The 13945-nt window shown below is 49.5% G+C and overlaps 1 protein-coding gene across 2 annotated transcripts in view; it reads left to right on the forward strand.

Annotated features, from left to right (window-relative positions):
* LOC138249656 (NACHT, LRR and PYD domains-containing protein 3-like) overlaps positions 1-13945 on the forward strand; it is an 886959-nt gene that overhangs the window by 480172 nt on the left and 392842 nt on the right. For both annotated transcript variants that reach the window (XM_069203614.1, XM_069203615.1), the window contains 3 exons: positions 876-1046; positions 1922-2092; positions 4170-4340. In XM_069203614.1, the coding sequence (XP_069059715.1) occupies positions 876-1046; positions 1922-2092; positions 4170-4340 (513 nt within the window). The remainder of the gene's footprint in view (positions 1-875; positions 1047-1921; positions 2093-4169; positions 4341-13945) is intronic.

The raw sequence follows: 13945 nt of genomic DNA on the forward strand, positions 1-13945 counted from the left end.
TGAGAGAGCATAACCACTGAGGTTCTGGTTAGCAGAGCCTCAGTGAGACAGTTAGGCATCACACAGGGAACACATACATATAGGCCACAAACTTATGAGCACTGGGGTCCTGGCTAGCAGGGTCCCAGTGACACATAACAAACATACTGAAAACATAGGGTTTTCACTATAAGCACTGGGCCCTGGCTACCAGGATCCCAGTGAGACAGTGAAAAACCCCTGACATACACTCACAAACAGGCCAAAAGTGGGGGTAACAAGGCTAGAAAGAGGCTACCTTCCTACACCTTATCACGCTAGGGTTCGGTGAGAGCAAAATACGAAAAACACAGCTTGGTCTACCATGTGGAAAAACACACCTCATCTGCAATTTCTCAACTGCAATGTCTAACTCCACAGTAAAGCCAATAGGCAGCTAAACTGAATACGACATGTAATGTGCTACTGGTGAACATTGAACAACTAATATGCGCAGTGGTGAAACACAAAGTCAGTGGTCAAACACAATTAATGGCATAACAATATCTGACCTGGCGAGTTTTGTTTCTGAGGAAACCACTTATCACCCAGTGTATTAATACACAGGTGGATGCAACGACTACCACAGCTGTGAGTTTACCATCCGCGCCACAGCAGAGGGTCTCCAGCATAAGACATTTATTAAAACATTCATTGGAAAGAACATTTAGTTCTGCCTCTGCTAGTCTGAGAATTCATCTCTTGAGATGCTTCTATAACCAGGGAGGGGTGGATGTGTAAAGTGAGGAGGTGTCTAGAGGTGAGTAAGTCATACACGGGGAGAAATGAAGATAAAACTCTAAAGTTTCTGTTCCTGCTCTCTGCTCTCTCCCTCTCACATCTCTTCTCTCCTGCAGGTTGGGTGGCTGCTCTCTCACCGGTTCATGCTATGAAGACCTCACCTCTTCCCTGAAGACAAACACAACCCTCACACTGCTCGACCTGAACGCCAATAAGCTGACAGACTTTGGAGTGAAGAAGTTGTGTGAAGGCCTCAAACATCCAAACTGCAAACTACAGAAACTGGGGTACAGAGCTGTGTGTTTATTGGTTGATAAAATATACATTGTTGATGGGGCTCACAGATATATTTTAAAAATATGTTTAAATGTTTACACAACTGTCTCTTTTCTCTTGATGTTGTGGGAAAGGTGCCTCCATTTTATGGCAGTGATATTTGAGCAATAAGAGAGGTTTGTGAAGTGGGGGTACCCAACCCCAGATCCTCCTTCATGAAAGTACCCACTGTAATGCTGCAGGAGGCACACTTTAAAGCCTGTTTTTCAGGGGTTTGGGCTAAAATGGAAAAGGCGTGCCCAAGAGACAGGGTCTGCACCCCACAAAATGCCTTGTGCATCACCCCAGAACCAGGGGCATTTTATCATCTGTAAACAGGGGCAGCTGAAAATAGTATTTAATACTTATATAAAAATAACTAACAGACTTTTAATCAGGTTTGTCACGGAAGATCAAGGAACTATTTTGTAGTTTGTGGTTGCCCCTTCTGTGTGCTGTGGTGGGCGGAAGCAGAATGTGAAGGACATGTTAACAGACCAATGGATGAAGAGCTCTGACCAGAAGCCCCTCTGTGTATCAGTAACACCCAGTGTATTAATACACAGGTGGAGGCAATGACTACCACAGCTGTGAGTTTACCATCCACACCACAGCAGAGAGTCTCCAGCATAAGACATTTATTAAACATTCATTGGAAAGTGCATTTATTTCTGCCTCTGCTAGTCTGAGAATTCATCTCTTGAGATGCTTCTATAACTAGGGAGGGGTGGATGTGTAAAGTGAGGAGGTGTCTAGAGGTGAGTAAGTCATACACGGGGGAGGAATGAAGATAAAACTCTATTCCTGCTCTCTGCTCTCTTCCTCTCACATCCCTTCTCTCCTGCAGGTTGAGTATCTGCTCTCTCACCGGTCCATGCTGCGAAGATCTCGCCTCTGCCCTGAAAACAAACACATCCCTCACAGAGCTCGACCTGGGCCCCAATGAGCTGAGAAACTCTGGAGTGAAGAAGTTGTGTGAAGGCCTCAAACATCCAAACTGCAAACTACAGAAACTGAGGTACAGAGCAGTGTGTTTATTGGTTGACAAAATATACATTGTTGATGGGGCTCACAGATATATTTTAAAAATATATTTAAATGTTTACACAACTATTTCTTTTCTGTTGATGTTGTGGGAAAGATGCATCCATTTCATGGCAGTTTAATTTGTGCAATAAGTGAGGTTTGTGTAGTGGGGGTACCCAACCCCAAATTCTCCGTCATGCAAGACGCCCCCTGTATTGGTGCAGAAGGCACACTTTAAAGCCTGTTTTTCAGGGGTTTGAGCTAAAATGGAACATGCCTTAAAAAGAGACAAGGTCCGCACCCCACAAAATGCCAAACGCATCACCCCAGAACCAGGGGCATTTTGGGCCAGATGTATCACTGGATTTTGCATTCGCAAACGGTGCGAATCGGTAAATTCCACTGTTTGCGAATGGAAAATCACCTTTCAGGGTGGATGAAAGGCAGTGCAGTGCAATTTTAGGGAATCACAATTTTTTGTGATTCCCTAAAATTGCGACTGTGAATAGGTAATCGCAAATAGGGAATTCCTATTTGCAATTTCCAAAGCACACGTACCATGCATTTCCTAAATGCGAACTGGGCGTTTAGGAAATGCAATTACCACTAAATCCAAGTTGGTGGTAAGCATGTGCAATTTTAAAACTTCATTTGAAATGCATTTTTGAAAGTGCCATGTAGCGCACACATGTCCCTAGGGCATATGTGCACTCTACATGTGCACAATTTCTTGGGGGGGGGGTGCATCAATGGGGATCTTAGGCCCCCAGCACCCATGAATTTGCATTACTTAAATTCCTAATTCCTAACAGGAATTTGCAAATTGGGAAATGCAAAAACATTTGCACCTATGGGATACGGATGAATGGAGTCCCGTTCCCTAATTGCGATTCCCTAATAGCGATTGCGAATTTTAAGAAATTGCTATTACCGAATCGCAATTTTCATACATCCCATTTTGCATTTCTTAAATAGCGATTTCTTAAAATTAGCTATTTAAGAAATGCAAACTGGGAGCTTAATACATCTAGCCCCTTATCATCTATAAAGAGGGGCAGCTGAAAATGGGATGGGATGTGGAGCAGGGCGGGGGATCAGAAAGCAGGGGTGGGGGAGAATAGGAAAAACTGAGAAAGGAATCACTTGTGCTTTCTAGGAGTGCTTAAAAAATAAAACAAGCATTGGCAAATCCAATAGATCTGGCCTTCTCTGGCTGTGTGATTGTTAATGTGCTTTTTATTGCAAACATATGACACTACAGATTCTAAATTTGAAAATGTATTGTGATGAAGTATTTTAATAATGAAGATTTAAAAAAACAAGTGTTTCATTCATGCTATAATTTTCTCATTGTTAGTGTTGGTGAAGGAGAGGAGAATACATGTCTATCTAACCAGGCAGTCACATCTAAATCAGATGCAATGCTACTCATACACTTAAGAACTTTAAAAAGAAACAGAAAATAAATCAGCATCTGAATGTGCACCAAAGTGCAGGCAAAACGTTACCCAGCATTTAAAATTGATATAAAAATAAATAACAGACTTTAAACCAGCTTTGTCCCTGAAGACCAAGGAACTATTTTTAGGCGGATGAGAACAATGTGCAGAGGGTTTGTGATTGCCACTGCTATATGTGTGTGTGTGTGTGTGTGTTTGTGTGTGGGGAGGGATGGGGGGCGGAAGCAGAATGTGAAGGACATTTTAACAGACCAATGGATGGAGACCTCTGACTCGAAGCCCCTCTATGTATGAATAACAAACCGTGTATTAATACACAGGTCGATGCAACGACAACCACAGCAGCAAGTTTACAATTCACACCGCAGCAGAGGGTCTGCAGCATAAAACATGTATTAAACATTTATTAGAAAGGAGATTTAGCTCTGGTTCTACTAGTCTGAGAATTAATCTCATTAGATTCTACATAAACAGGTCTGGTAGTTGTTTAACGTGGAGAAGTGTCATTAGAAGTTAGTTAGTCAAAGACGGAAGAGAAATTAATTAAAACTCTAAAGATTTTAATCCTACTCTCTCATTTCTTCCTCTCACATCTCTTCTCTCCTGCAGGTTGGGCGGCTGCTCTCTCACCGGTTCATGCTGCGAAGCTCTTGCCTCTGCCCTGAAGACAAACACATCCCTCACAGAGCTCGACCTGAGCCCCAATGCGCTGGGAGACTCTGGAGTGAAGAAGTTGTGTGAAGGCCTCAAACATCCAAACTGCAAACTACAGATACTCTGGTAGGGAGCTCTGCACTTCTAAGCACATCACTGATTTCTAACCTGTACATTGTGGGGAGGCTGGGGGGTGATACATATATTCAATAATAATGTGTTTGGAAAGGGACATCTATTTCATGACGATAACATGTGTAGGGTAGGTGAGGTGTATGAGGTGTGGTACCCGAGCACTGGTCCTGGTCTGGGACAAGCCCCTCCAAGGGTGTAGAAGGGCTCACTTCAAAGCTTGTGTTTCAGGTCTTTAGTATAAAATGTACTGAGCTTCAACAACAGAGTGGATCTGCCCATGCCTGCCCGGGCACCTTCTCCAGCCGGCCTCTCTGCCCATTCATACACTGGCTCCTGGGCTGCAGGTGCTGCCATCACAGGGCCTCACCCCTTACTCTTCCAGACTCATGAGGGGGCTGGACAGATGGATTATAAAAGTAACCAGTCACCATCTACAGCTTTACATATACGTCATTTCCTGTGCAAATATTGGGAGTATCCAATCTGCAGGAAAAATACAATGTAACATGCAATCCCAGCTATCCTGCTCCCAGACTGTGTGATCCTCAGCAATTACTTTGTTTCTCTGTCCCTCCTTTTCTTTAATCATCAGATCTAAGAGCGCCTTGAAACCTCAGATCAGGATGGATGGGCGCTGCACAGAGGGCTCCTGGATGTGGTTTAATAGACCTTGGTGCTGCTCCGGACATATTATAATATTATAGACCATACATGTGGGGCACACGAGGCAGCAGACGTGTCCCTTGGGTCACTGCTGGGATAGTGCCAAGGAGGGGGCAGACAGGGAATGTTTCAAAGTTCATGTTTAGAAACCTTCACTTCTAATAAGTACACTCAATGGAATGATATAATCTAATGTTTTTAAGTGAAGGACTTAAGTCTGGTAAAGAAACACAGTATTTACATTAGGAGTTTTTTTCTCCTTTTTACATGACGCCTGTTTGATTTATGGGGCAGTATTTCGACTGCACGGTTTGTGCACTGAGTCTTGGAGACAAGAAGACCCTGAGCTCAGCTCCAAAGTCGTACTCTTTGGGGGTTTGGGAGCCCCCACTTTACTCCTGTCAGATAAACTACTTCCTGTCACAGTCATCAAAGCAAATGCAACAGTAAACAAAGGTAACCATCCCCGAAATGCTATTGGCTGATGGATAGCACATCCAACCAATAGTTAACTGTGAAAAACACATGACAACCAATGGCTGAAGGAGTCACCCAAAGCTCCCACCCTCTCTGTACAGCTTCTTATGTGTCTTTTTAAAGTATTGTTAACAGGAGGTCTCCTAGAGAGCTAAAGCTGTCTGTAACTAGAACTAAAAGTGCCGCATTATGGATAGTGTTACTGTAACCATAGGATCTGATATGTCCTGTACGACCCCTGTATACTCTCTTGTGCCTTAATCTAGTACATTGGCCTCTTTCTGGGTATTGCACAATATTTTAGTTCATGCGCACGCAGAGGCTCCTTCATAGGGTGCTGCGCACACAGAGGGTACCGCAGACACAGAGGCTCCTGCAGACACAGAGGGTACGGCAGACACAGAGGCTCCTGCGCACACAGAGGGTAAGGCAGACACAGAGGCTCCTGCACACACAGAGGCTCCTGTGGACACATAGGTTCTTGGGGACACAGAGCCTCCTGCAGACACAGAGGCTCCTGCAGACACTGAGGCTTCAGCGGACACAGAGGCTCCTGCGCACACATAGGCTCCTGCGCACACAGAATCTCCTGCAGACACAGAGGCTCCTGCGGACACAGAGGTTCCTGCAGACACAGACACTCCTGCACACACAGAGGCTCCTGCAGACACAGAGGCTCCTGCACACACAGAGGCTCCTGCGCACACAGAGGCTCCTGCAGACACAGAGGCTCCTGCACACACAGAAGCTCCTGCAGACACAGATGCTCCTGCGCACACAGAGGCTTCAGCAGACACAGAGGCTCCTGCAGAAACTGAGGTTTCAGCGGACACAGAGGCTCCTGCGGACACAGAGGTTCCTGCAGACACAGAGGCTCCTGCACACACAGAGGCTCCTGCAGACACAGAGGCTCCTGCAGATACAGAGGCTCCTGCACACAGGGGGTCTTGTTCACACTGAGGCTCCTGCGCACACAGAGGCTCCTGCATACACAGAGGCTCCTGCAGATACAGAGGCTTCAGTGGACACAGAGGCTCCTGCGCACACAGAGGCTTCAGCGGACACAGAGGCTCCTGCGCACACAGAGGCTCCTTCATAGGGTGCTGTGCACACAGAGGGTACCACAGACACATAGGATCCTGTGCACGCAGAGGGTCCTGCGCACACAGAGGCTCCTGCAGACACAGAGGCTCCTGCACACACAGAGGCTCCTGCAGACACAGAGGCTCCTGCACACACATAGGCCCCTGTGCACTCAGAGGCTCCTGCGCACACAGAGGCTCCTGCAGACACAGATGCTTCAGTGTACAGAGAGGCTCCTGCACACTCAGAGGCTCCTGCACACACAGAGGCTCCTGCACACACAGAGGCTCTTGCAGACACAGAGGCTCCTGCACACACAGAGGCTCCTGCAGACACAGAGGCTCCTGTGCACTCAGAGGCTCCTGCGCACACAGAGGCTCCTGCGCACACAGAGGCTCCTGCAGACACAGAGGCTCCTGCGCACACAGAGGCTCCTGCAGACACAGAGGCGTCAGCGGACACAGAGGCTCCTGTGCACACAGAGGCTCCTGCGCACACAGAGGTTCCTGCAGACACAGAGGCTCCTGCACACACAGAGGTTCCTGCAGACACAGAGGTTCCTGCAGACACAGAGGCTCCTGCAGACACAGAGGCTCCTGCGCACATAGAGGTTCCTGCAGACACAGAGGCTCCTGCACACACAGAGGCTCCTGCGCACCCAGATGCTCCTGCGCACACAGAGGCTCCTGCAGACACAGAAGCTCCTGCAGACACAGAGGGTTCAGCGGACACAGAGGCTCCTGCCGACACAGAGGCTTCAGCGGACACAGAGACTCCTGCACACACAGAGGTTCCTTCAGACACAGAGGCACCTGCAGACACAGAGGCTCTTGCAGACAGAGAGGCTCCTGTGCACTCAGAGGCTCCTGCGCACACAGAGGTTCCTGCAGACACAGAGGCTCCTGCACACACAGAGGCTCCTGCAGACACAGAGGCTCCTGCGCACATAGAGGTTCCTGCAGACACAGAGGCTCCTGCACACACAGAGGCTCCTGCGCACCCAGATGCTCCTGCGCACACAGAGGCTCCTGCAGACACAGAAGCTCCTGCAGACACAGAGGGTTCAGCGGACACAGAGGCTCCTGCCGACACAGAGGCTTCAGCGGACACAGAGGCTCCTGCACACACAGAGGTTCCTGCAGACACAGAGGCTCCTGCAGACACAGAGGCTCTTGCAGACAGAGAGGCTCCTGTGCACTCAGAGGCTCCTGCGCACACAGAGGCTCCTGCACACACAGAGGCTCCTGCGTACACAGAGGCTTCTGCAGACAGAGAGGCTCCTGTGCACTCAGAGGCTCCTGCAGACACAGAGGCTCCTGAGGAAACAGAGGCTCCTTCGCACACAGAGGCTCCAGCAGGCACAGAGGCTCCTGCGCACACAGAGGCTCCTGCAGACACAGAGGCTCTGCACACACAGATGCTCCTGCTGGCACAGAGGCTTCAGCAGACACAGAGGTTCCTGAACACACAGAGGTTCCTGGGGACACAGAGGCACCTGGGGCACAGAGAATCCTGCAGACACAGAGGCTCCTGCACACAGCGGGTCCTGCGCACACAGGCTCCTGCACACACAGAGGCTCCTGAGGAAACAGAGGCTCCTTCGCACACAGAGGCTCCTGCACACACAGAGGCTCCTGCGCACACAGAGGCTCCTGCAGACACAGAGGCTCTGCACACACAGATGCTCCTGCTGGCACAGAGGCTTCAGCAGACACAGAGGTTCCTGAACACACAGAGGTTCCTGGGGACACAGAGGCACCTGGGGCACAGAGAATCCTGCAGACACAGAGGCTCCTGCACACAGCGGGTCCTGCGCACACAGGCTCCTGCACACACAGAGGCTCCTGCAGACACAGAGGCTCCTGCACACACAGCGGCTCCTGCAGACACAGAGGTTCCTGGGGACACAAAGGCTCCTGCACATACAGAGGCTCCTGCAGATACAGAGGCTCCTGCAGATACAGAGGCTCCTGCGCACACAGAGGCTCCTTCGCACACAGAGGCTTCAGCGCACACAGAGGCTCCTGCGCACACAGAGGCTCCTGCTGACACAGAGGTTCCTGCGCACACAGAGGCTTCAGCGTACACAGAGGTTCCTGCACACTCAGAGGTTCCTGGGGACACAGAAGCACCTGGGGCATAGAGAATCCTGCAGACACAGATGCTCCTGCACGCAGCGGGTCCTGCGCACACAGAGTCTCCTGCACACACAGAGGCTCCTGCATACACAGCGGCTCCTGCACACACAGAGGTTCCTGCCCACACGGTGGGTCCTGGGGACACAGAGGACCATGCACACTCAGTGAGTCATGCGGACACAGAGGCCCCTTAAGATCCAGACACTCCTCTGCACACAAAGGCTCCCCTGCGCACAGAGACTCCTGCAGACACAGAGGCTCCCGCACACACAGAGGCTCTTAAGGACACAGAGGCTCCTACACACAGAGAGGCTCCTGAGCACAGAGGCTCCTGCAGACACAGTGGCTCCTGCAGAAACAGAGGCTCCTGCGCGCACATATACGCTCCTGCAGACACAGAGGCTCCTGCAGCACAGAGGCACCTGGGGACACAGAGGCTCCTGCAGACACAGAGGCTTCTCCAGACTGTAGGAAAGTACCCTCTTTTTGGCATGTTACCCCCATTTTCTGCCTGATCTCAGTGTGTTTGACTGTGTCACTGGGATCTTGCTAGTCCGGACCACAGTGCTTATGCTCTCTCTCCTCTAAATTTTGTCACTGCAGGCTAGTAACCCAGTATTTCATCCCAAATTGACATATTGGTACCCCCTTATAATTCCCTAGTCTATGCTACTTAGGTACCCAGGGCATTGGGGTTCCAGGGGATCCCAATGGGCTACAGCATTACTATTGCCACCCATAGGGAGCCCATACAAAGGTTTCTGCAGGACTGCCATTGCAGCCTGCGTGAAATGGTGCATGCATCCTTTCACTGCCATTTACACTGCACCAGGTCACTTATAAGTCACCTATATGTCAGGCCTTCCAACACTGAAGGGCTGGTTGCAAAGTACCTGTGTGTGAGGGCACCCCTGCACTAGCAGAGGTGCCCCTATGTCATCCAGGACCATTTTCCCGGACTTCGTGAGTGCGGGGATGCAATTTTTACGCATGTACAGGACATAGGTCACTACCTATGCTCAGCTTCACCATGGTAACTCTGAATATGGCTATGTTTGGTATAAAACATGTAGGAATCATACCCCCATGCTTTGAAGTACATAGATGGAGCCCTCCTTGCATAATCCAGTTTAGACCATTTCGGGGACCCCCAGTCCCTGCTCTGGCGCGAAAGTGGACAAAGGAAAGGGGAGTGACCACTCCCCTGTCCATCACCCCCCAGGGGTGGTGCCCAGAGCTCCTCCAGCGTGTCCCTCAGTTTTGCCATCTTGGATTTGAAGTTGACAGGGAACTCTGGGAGAATCTGAGTGGCCAGTGCCAGCAGGTGATGTCAGAGCCCTCCCCTGATAGGTGCTTACCTGTGTATCTGACCAAACCCCCTTTCAGGGCTATTTAGGGTCTCTCCTGTGGGCGTTTCCTCAGATTCGGATTGCAAGACTCCAGCAGGAATCCTCTGCATCCTTTGCTTCATCTTCTACTGACGGAACCGCAGCTGAACCCTCCAGGAACTCTACAAACTGAAACATAGAAGCAAAGACAACTTCTGCAACATTGTATTTTCAGCTCCAGCCAGCAACAGCAACTGTTTCCAAGTCGTGCACCCTCAGAGGACTGCTTGTCTTCAGCCTGCACCAGAAGAACCGAAGGAATCTCCTGTGGAGTGACAGAGTCACTTCCCTGCTTCAGCAGGCACCCCTCTGCAGCGACGACCAGTGGTGTGGGTCCCCTCTCCTGATGATGAGCGTGGATCCAGCAACACAGGTGGTGGACTAAAGTGACCCCGACAGTCCCAAGTTCCAGCTGTCCAACTTTGGAGGAGGTAGGAGCTTGCCTCCCCACGCAAGACAGTACCCCTGTGCACCAGGTGACTTACAGTTGCCAAGGCTTGTGTGCGACCTTCCAAGAAGTTCTTCATGCACAGCACAGCTTAGGTCCCCGGCACTCCATCCTGCGATGCACAGCCTCCTGAGTGGGTCTCCGGCAGCGTGGGATCCCTTTGTGTTGTGCTGCATGGACCTCCATTTGCACCTTCCTTGTCCCCTTGCTGTGGGACCCCTGTGGGTGCTGCCTGGTCTTCTCAGGGCTCTCTGAGTTGCTGAGAGCCTCGTCTGACTCCACCCTCCTGAGAAGAGTCCACCAGGTCCCTCCTGGTCTCAGGCAGCTCCATTTTACTCCAATCGCAAGCTTTGTTTGTGCCAAGGATTGTTAGCAGAGTTCAGCGACGCATACCAGACTGCAATCATCCATCAGGCATGGGACATCATCTGCACCCACCAGGAATCCACATCCATCTTCTTGGGTGCAGTACTGACTGTTGTTCCTCACCAGTTGTTCTTCCTTTGCACCTTCATCTGGGTTATCAGGGGCTCCTGTTCACCCTGGACTCTTCAGTGCTTCTTGGACTTGATCCCCTTCTTCCACAGGTCTTCAGGTCCAGGAATCCATCGCTGGTGTCTTACAGTCTCTTCTGGTTTTTGCAATATCTTCTTTTTTGTTTTCTTGTGTGTTCTGGGAAAGTTACTGTGATTTACTCCTGATTTCCTGGGCTCTGGGGTGGGTTCTAGTACTTACCTTTGGTATTTTCTAATAATCCCCGCGCCCCACTGCACACTTGCCTAGGTGGGAAACTGACTTTCGCATTCCACTTTCTTAGTATATGGTTTGTGTTCCCCTTAGGCCCAATTCTAACTATTGTGTTTTTCGGTAATTGCACTGTTTCTTTATTATTTTTACACCTGTTTTTGCAACTTGTGTATATATTGTGTATAATACGTACCTCCTAAAGGAGTATAGACTCTAAGGTATTTTTGGCATTGTGTCACTAAAGTAAAGTAACTTTATTTTTGTAACACTGAGTATTTTCTTTCATGTGTGTGAGTACTGTGTGACTACAGTGGTATTGCATGAGCTTTGCATGTATCCTAGTTAGGCCTTGCCTGCTCATCCACACTACCCCTAGAGAGCCTGGCTTCTAGACACTGACTACATTTCACTAATAAGGGATAACTGGACCTGGTACAAGGTGTGAGTACCTTAGGTACCCAATACAAACCAGGCCAGCCTCCTACATTGGAGGTGCAGCGGTGGGATAAGTACTTGCAATTGCCTTATCACTCTGTCACCGGTGCTTTCCACAGGAACGTGTACTCTATACCTAGAGCTATACACAAATATACCTAGTATAGTATCTAGTCTTTTGCACTTTCTTTCTAAAAAGACTAAGGGTTAGGTAGAGAAGGTCTTTTTCTTTCCTTTCACTCTACTCTAACTCACTACACTATGTCTTCTTCGGAGGCCACTCCTGGAGTCATGGGAACTCCCTATGAGAACATGACTTTCAAAGAACTAAGGGGGCTTTGCTGTACTAAGGGGGCTTTGCTTACAGAGAAGCTTTGTGGTAGGGAAGAATCCAAATAAGAATTTCCTTTTGAGTCTCCTTCTCCAGGATGACCAAGAGCAGTCTGGTAACCAGGAAGAAGAGAGAGAAGAGGATTTTGATCTCTTAGAGTCAGGGAATCATCCTGTAGATTCGGGGGAGGGTGTAGGAGGCTGGCCTGGCTTGTAGTGGGTACCAAGGGGTACTTATACTCTGTACCAGGTCCAGTTATCCCTTATTAGTGTAGAGGGGTGTCTAGCAGCTCAGGCTGATAGAAGGTAGCTATAGCAGAGCAGCTTAGGCTGAACTAGGAGACATGCAAAGCTCCTACTATACCACTGGTGTCATGTGCACAATATCATAAGAAAACACAATACACAGATATACTAAAAATAAAGGTACTTTATATTTATGACAATATGCCAAAGTACCTCAGTGAGTACCCTCAGTATGAGGATAGCAAATATACACAAAACATATGTACACAATACCAAAAATATGCAGTAATAGCAATAGAAAGCAATGCAAGCAATGTACAGTCACAATAGATTGCAATGAGAGCACATAGGTATAGGGGCAACACAAACCATATAATCTAGAAGTGGAATGAGAACCACGAATGGACCCCAAACCTATGTGAGCTCGTAGAGGGTCGCTGGGACTGTAAGAAAACAGTGAGGGTTAGAAAAACAGCCCACCCCAAGACCCTGAAAAGTGGGTGCAAAGTGCACCTAAGTTCCCCAGTGAGCACAGAAGTCGTGATAGGGGAATTCTGCAAGGAAGACCAACACCAGCAATGCAACAACAATGGATTTCCAGACAAGAGTACCTGTGGAACAAGGGGACCAAGTCCAAGAGTCACGATCAAGTCGGGAGTGGGCAGATGCCCAGGAAATGCCAGCTGTGGGTGCAAAGAAGCTGCCACCAGATGGTAGAAGCTGTGGCTTTTGCAAGAACGAAGAGGGCTAGAAACTTTCCCTTTGGAGGATGGATATCCCACATCGTGTAGAAGCTTGCAGAGGTGTTTCCGTGCAGAAAGACCACAAACAAGCCTTGCTAGCTGCAAGGGTCGCGGTAAGGGTTTTTGGATGCTGCTGTAGCCCAGGAGGGACCAGAACGTCGCCAATTGCGTGAGGACACAGTGGGGGCGTCATGCAAGACAAAGAGCCCACTCAGAAGCAAGCAGCACCCGCAAAAGTTCTGGAACAGGCACTACGAAGAAGAGTGAACCGGAGCTCACCCGAAGTCACAAAAGAAGGTTCCACGACGCCGGAGGACAACTCAGGAGGTCGTGCACTGCATGTTAGAGTGTCGGGGACCACGGCTTGGCTGTGCACAAAGGAAATCCTGGAAGAGTGCACAGGAGCCGGAGCAGCTGCAAATCATGCGGTACCCAGCAATGCAGTCTAGCGTGGGGAGGCAAGGACTTACCTCCACCAAACTTGGACTGAAGAGTCACTGGACTGTGGGAGTCACTTGGACAGAGTTGCTGAGTTCCAGGGACAACGCTCGTTATGCTGAGAGGGGACCCAGAGGACCGGTGATGCAGTCTTTTGGTGCCTGCGGTTGCAGGGGGAAGATTCCGTCGACCCACGGGAGATTTCTTTGGAGCTTCTAGTACAGAGAGGAGGCAGACTACCCCCACAGCATGCACCAACAGGAAAGCAGTCGAGAAGGCGGCTGGATCAGCGATACAAGGTTGCAGTAGTCGTCCTTGCTACTTTCTTGCGGTTTTGCAGGCGTCCAGAGCAGTTAGCGGTCGATTCCTTGGCAGAAGGTGAAGAGAGAGATGCAGAGGAACTCTGAGGAGCTCTTGCATTCGTTATCTAAAGAATTCCCCAAAGCAGAGACCCTAAATA

Source organism: Pleurodeles waltl, chromosome 8 (genome assembly GCF_031143425.1).
Source record: "Pleurodeles waltl isolate 20211129_DDA chromosome 8, aPleWal1.hap1.20221129, whole genome shotgun sequence".
NCBI lineage: Eukaryota > Metazoa > Chordata > Amphibia > Caudata > Salamandridae > Pleurodeles > Pleurodeles waltl.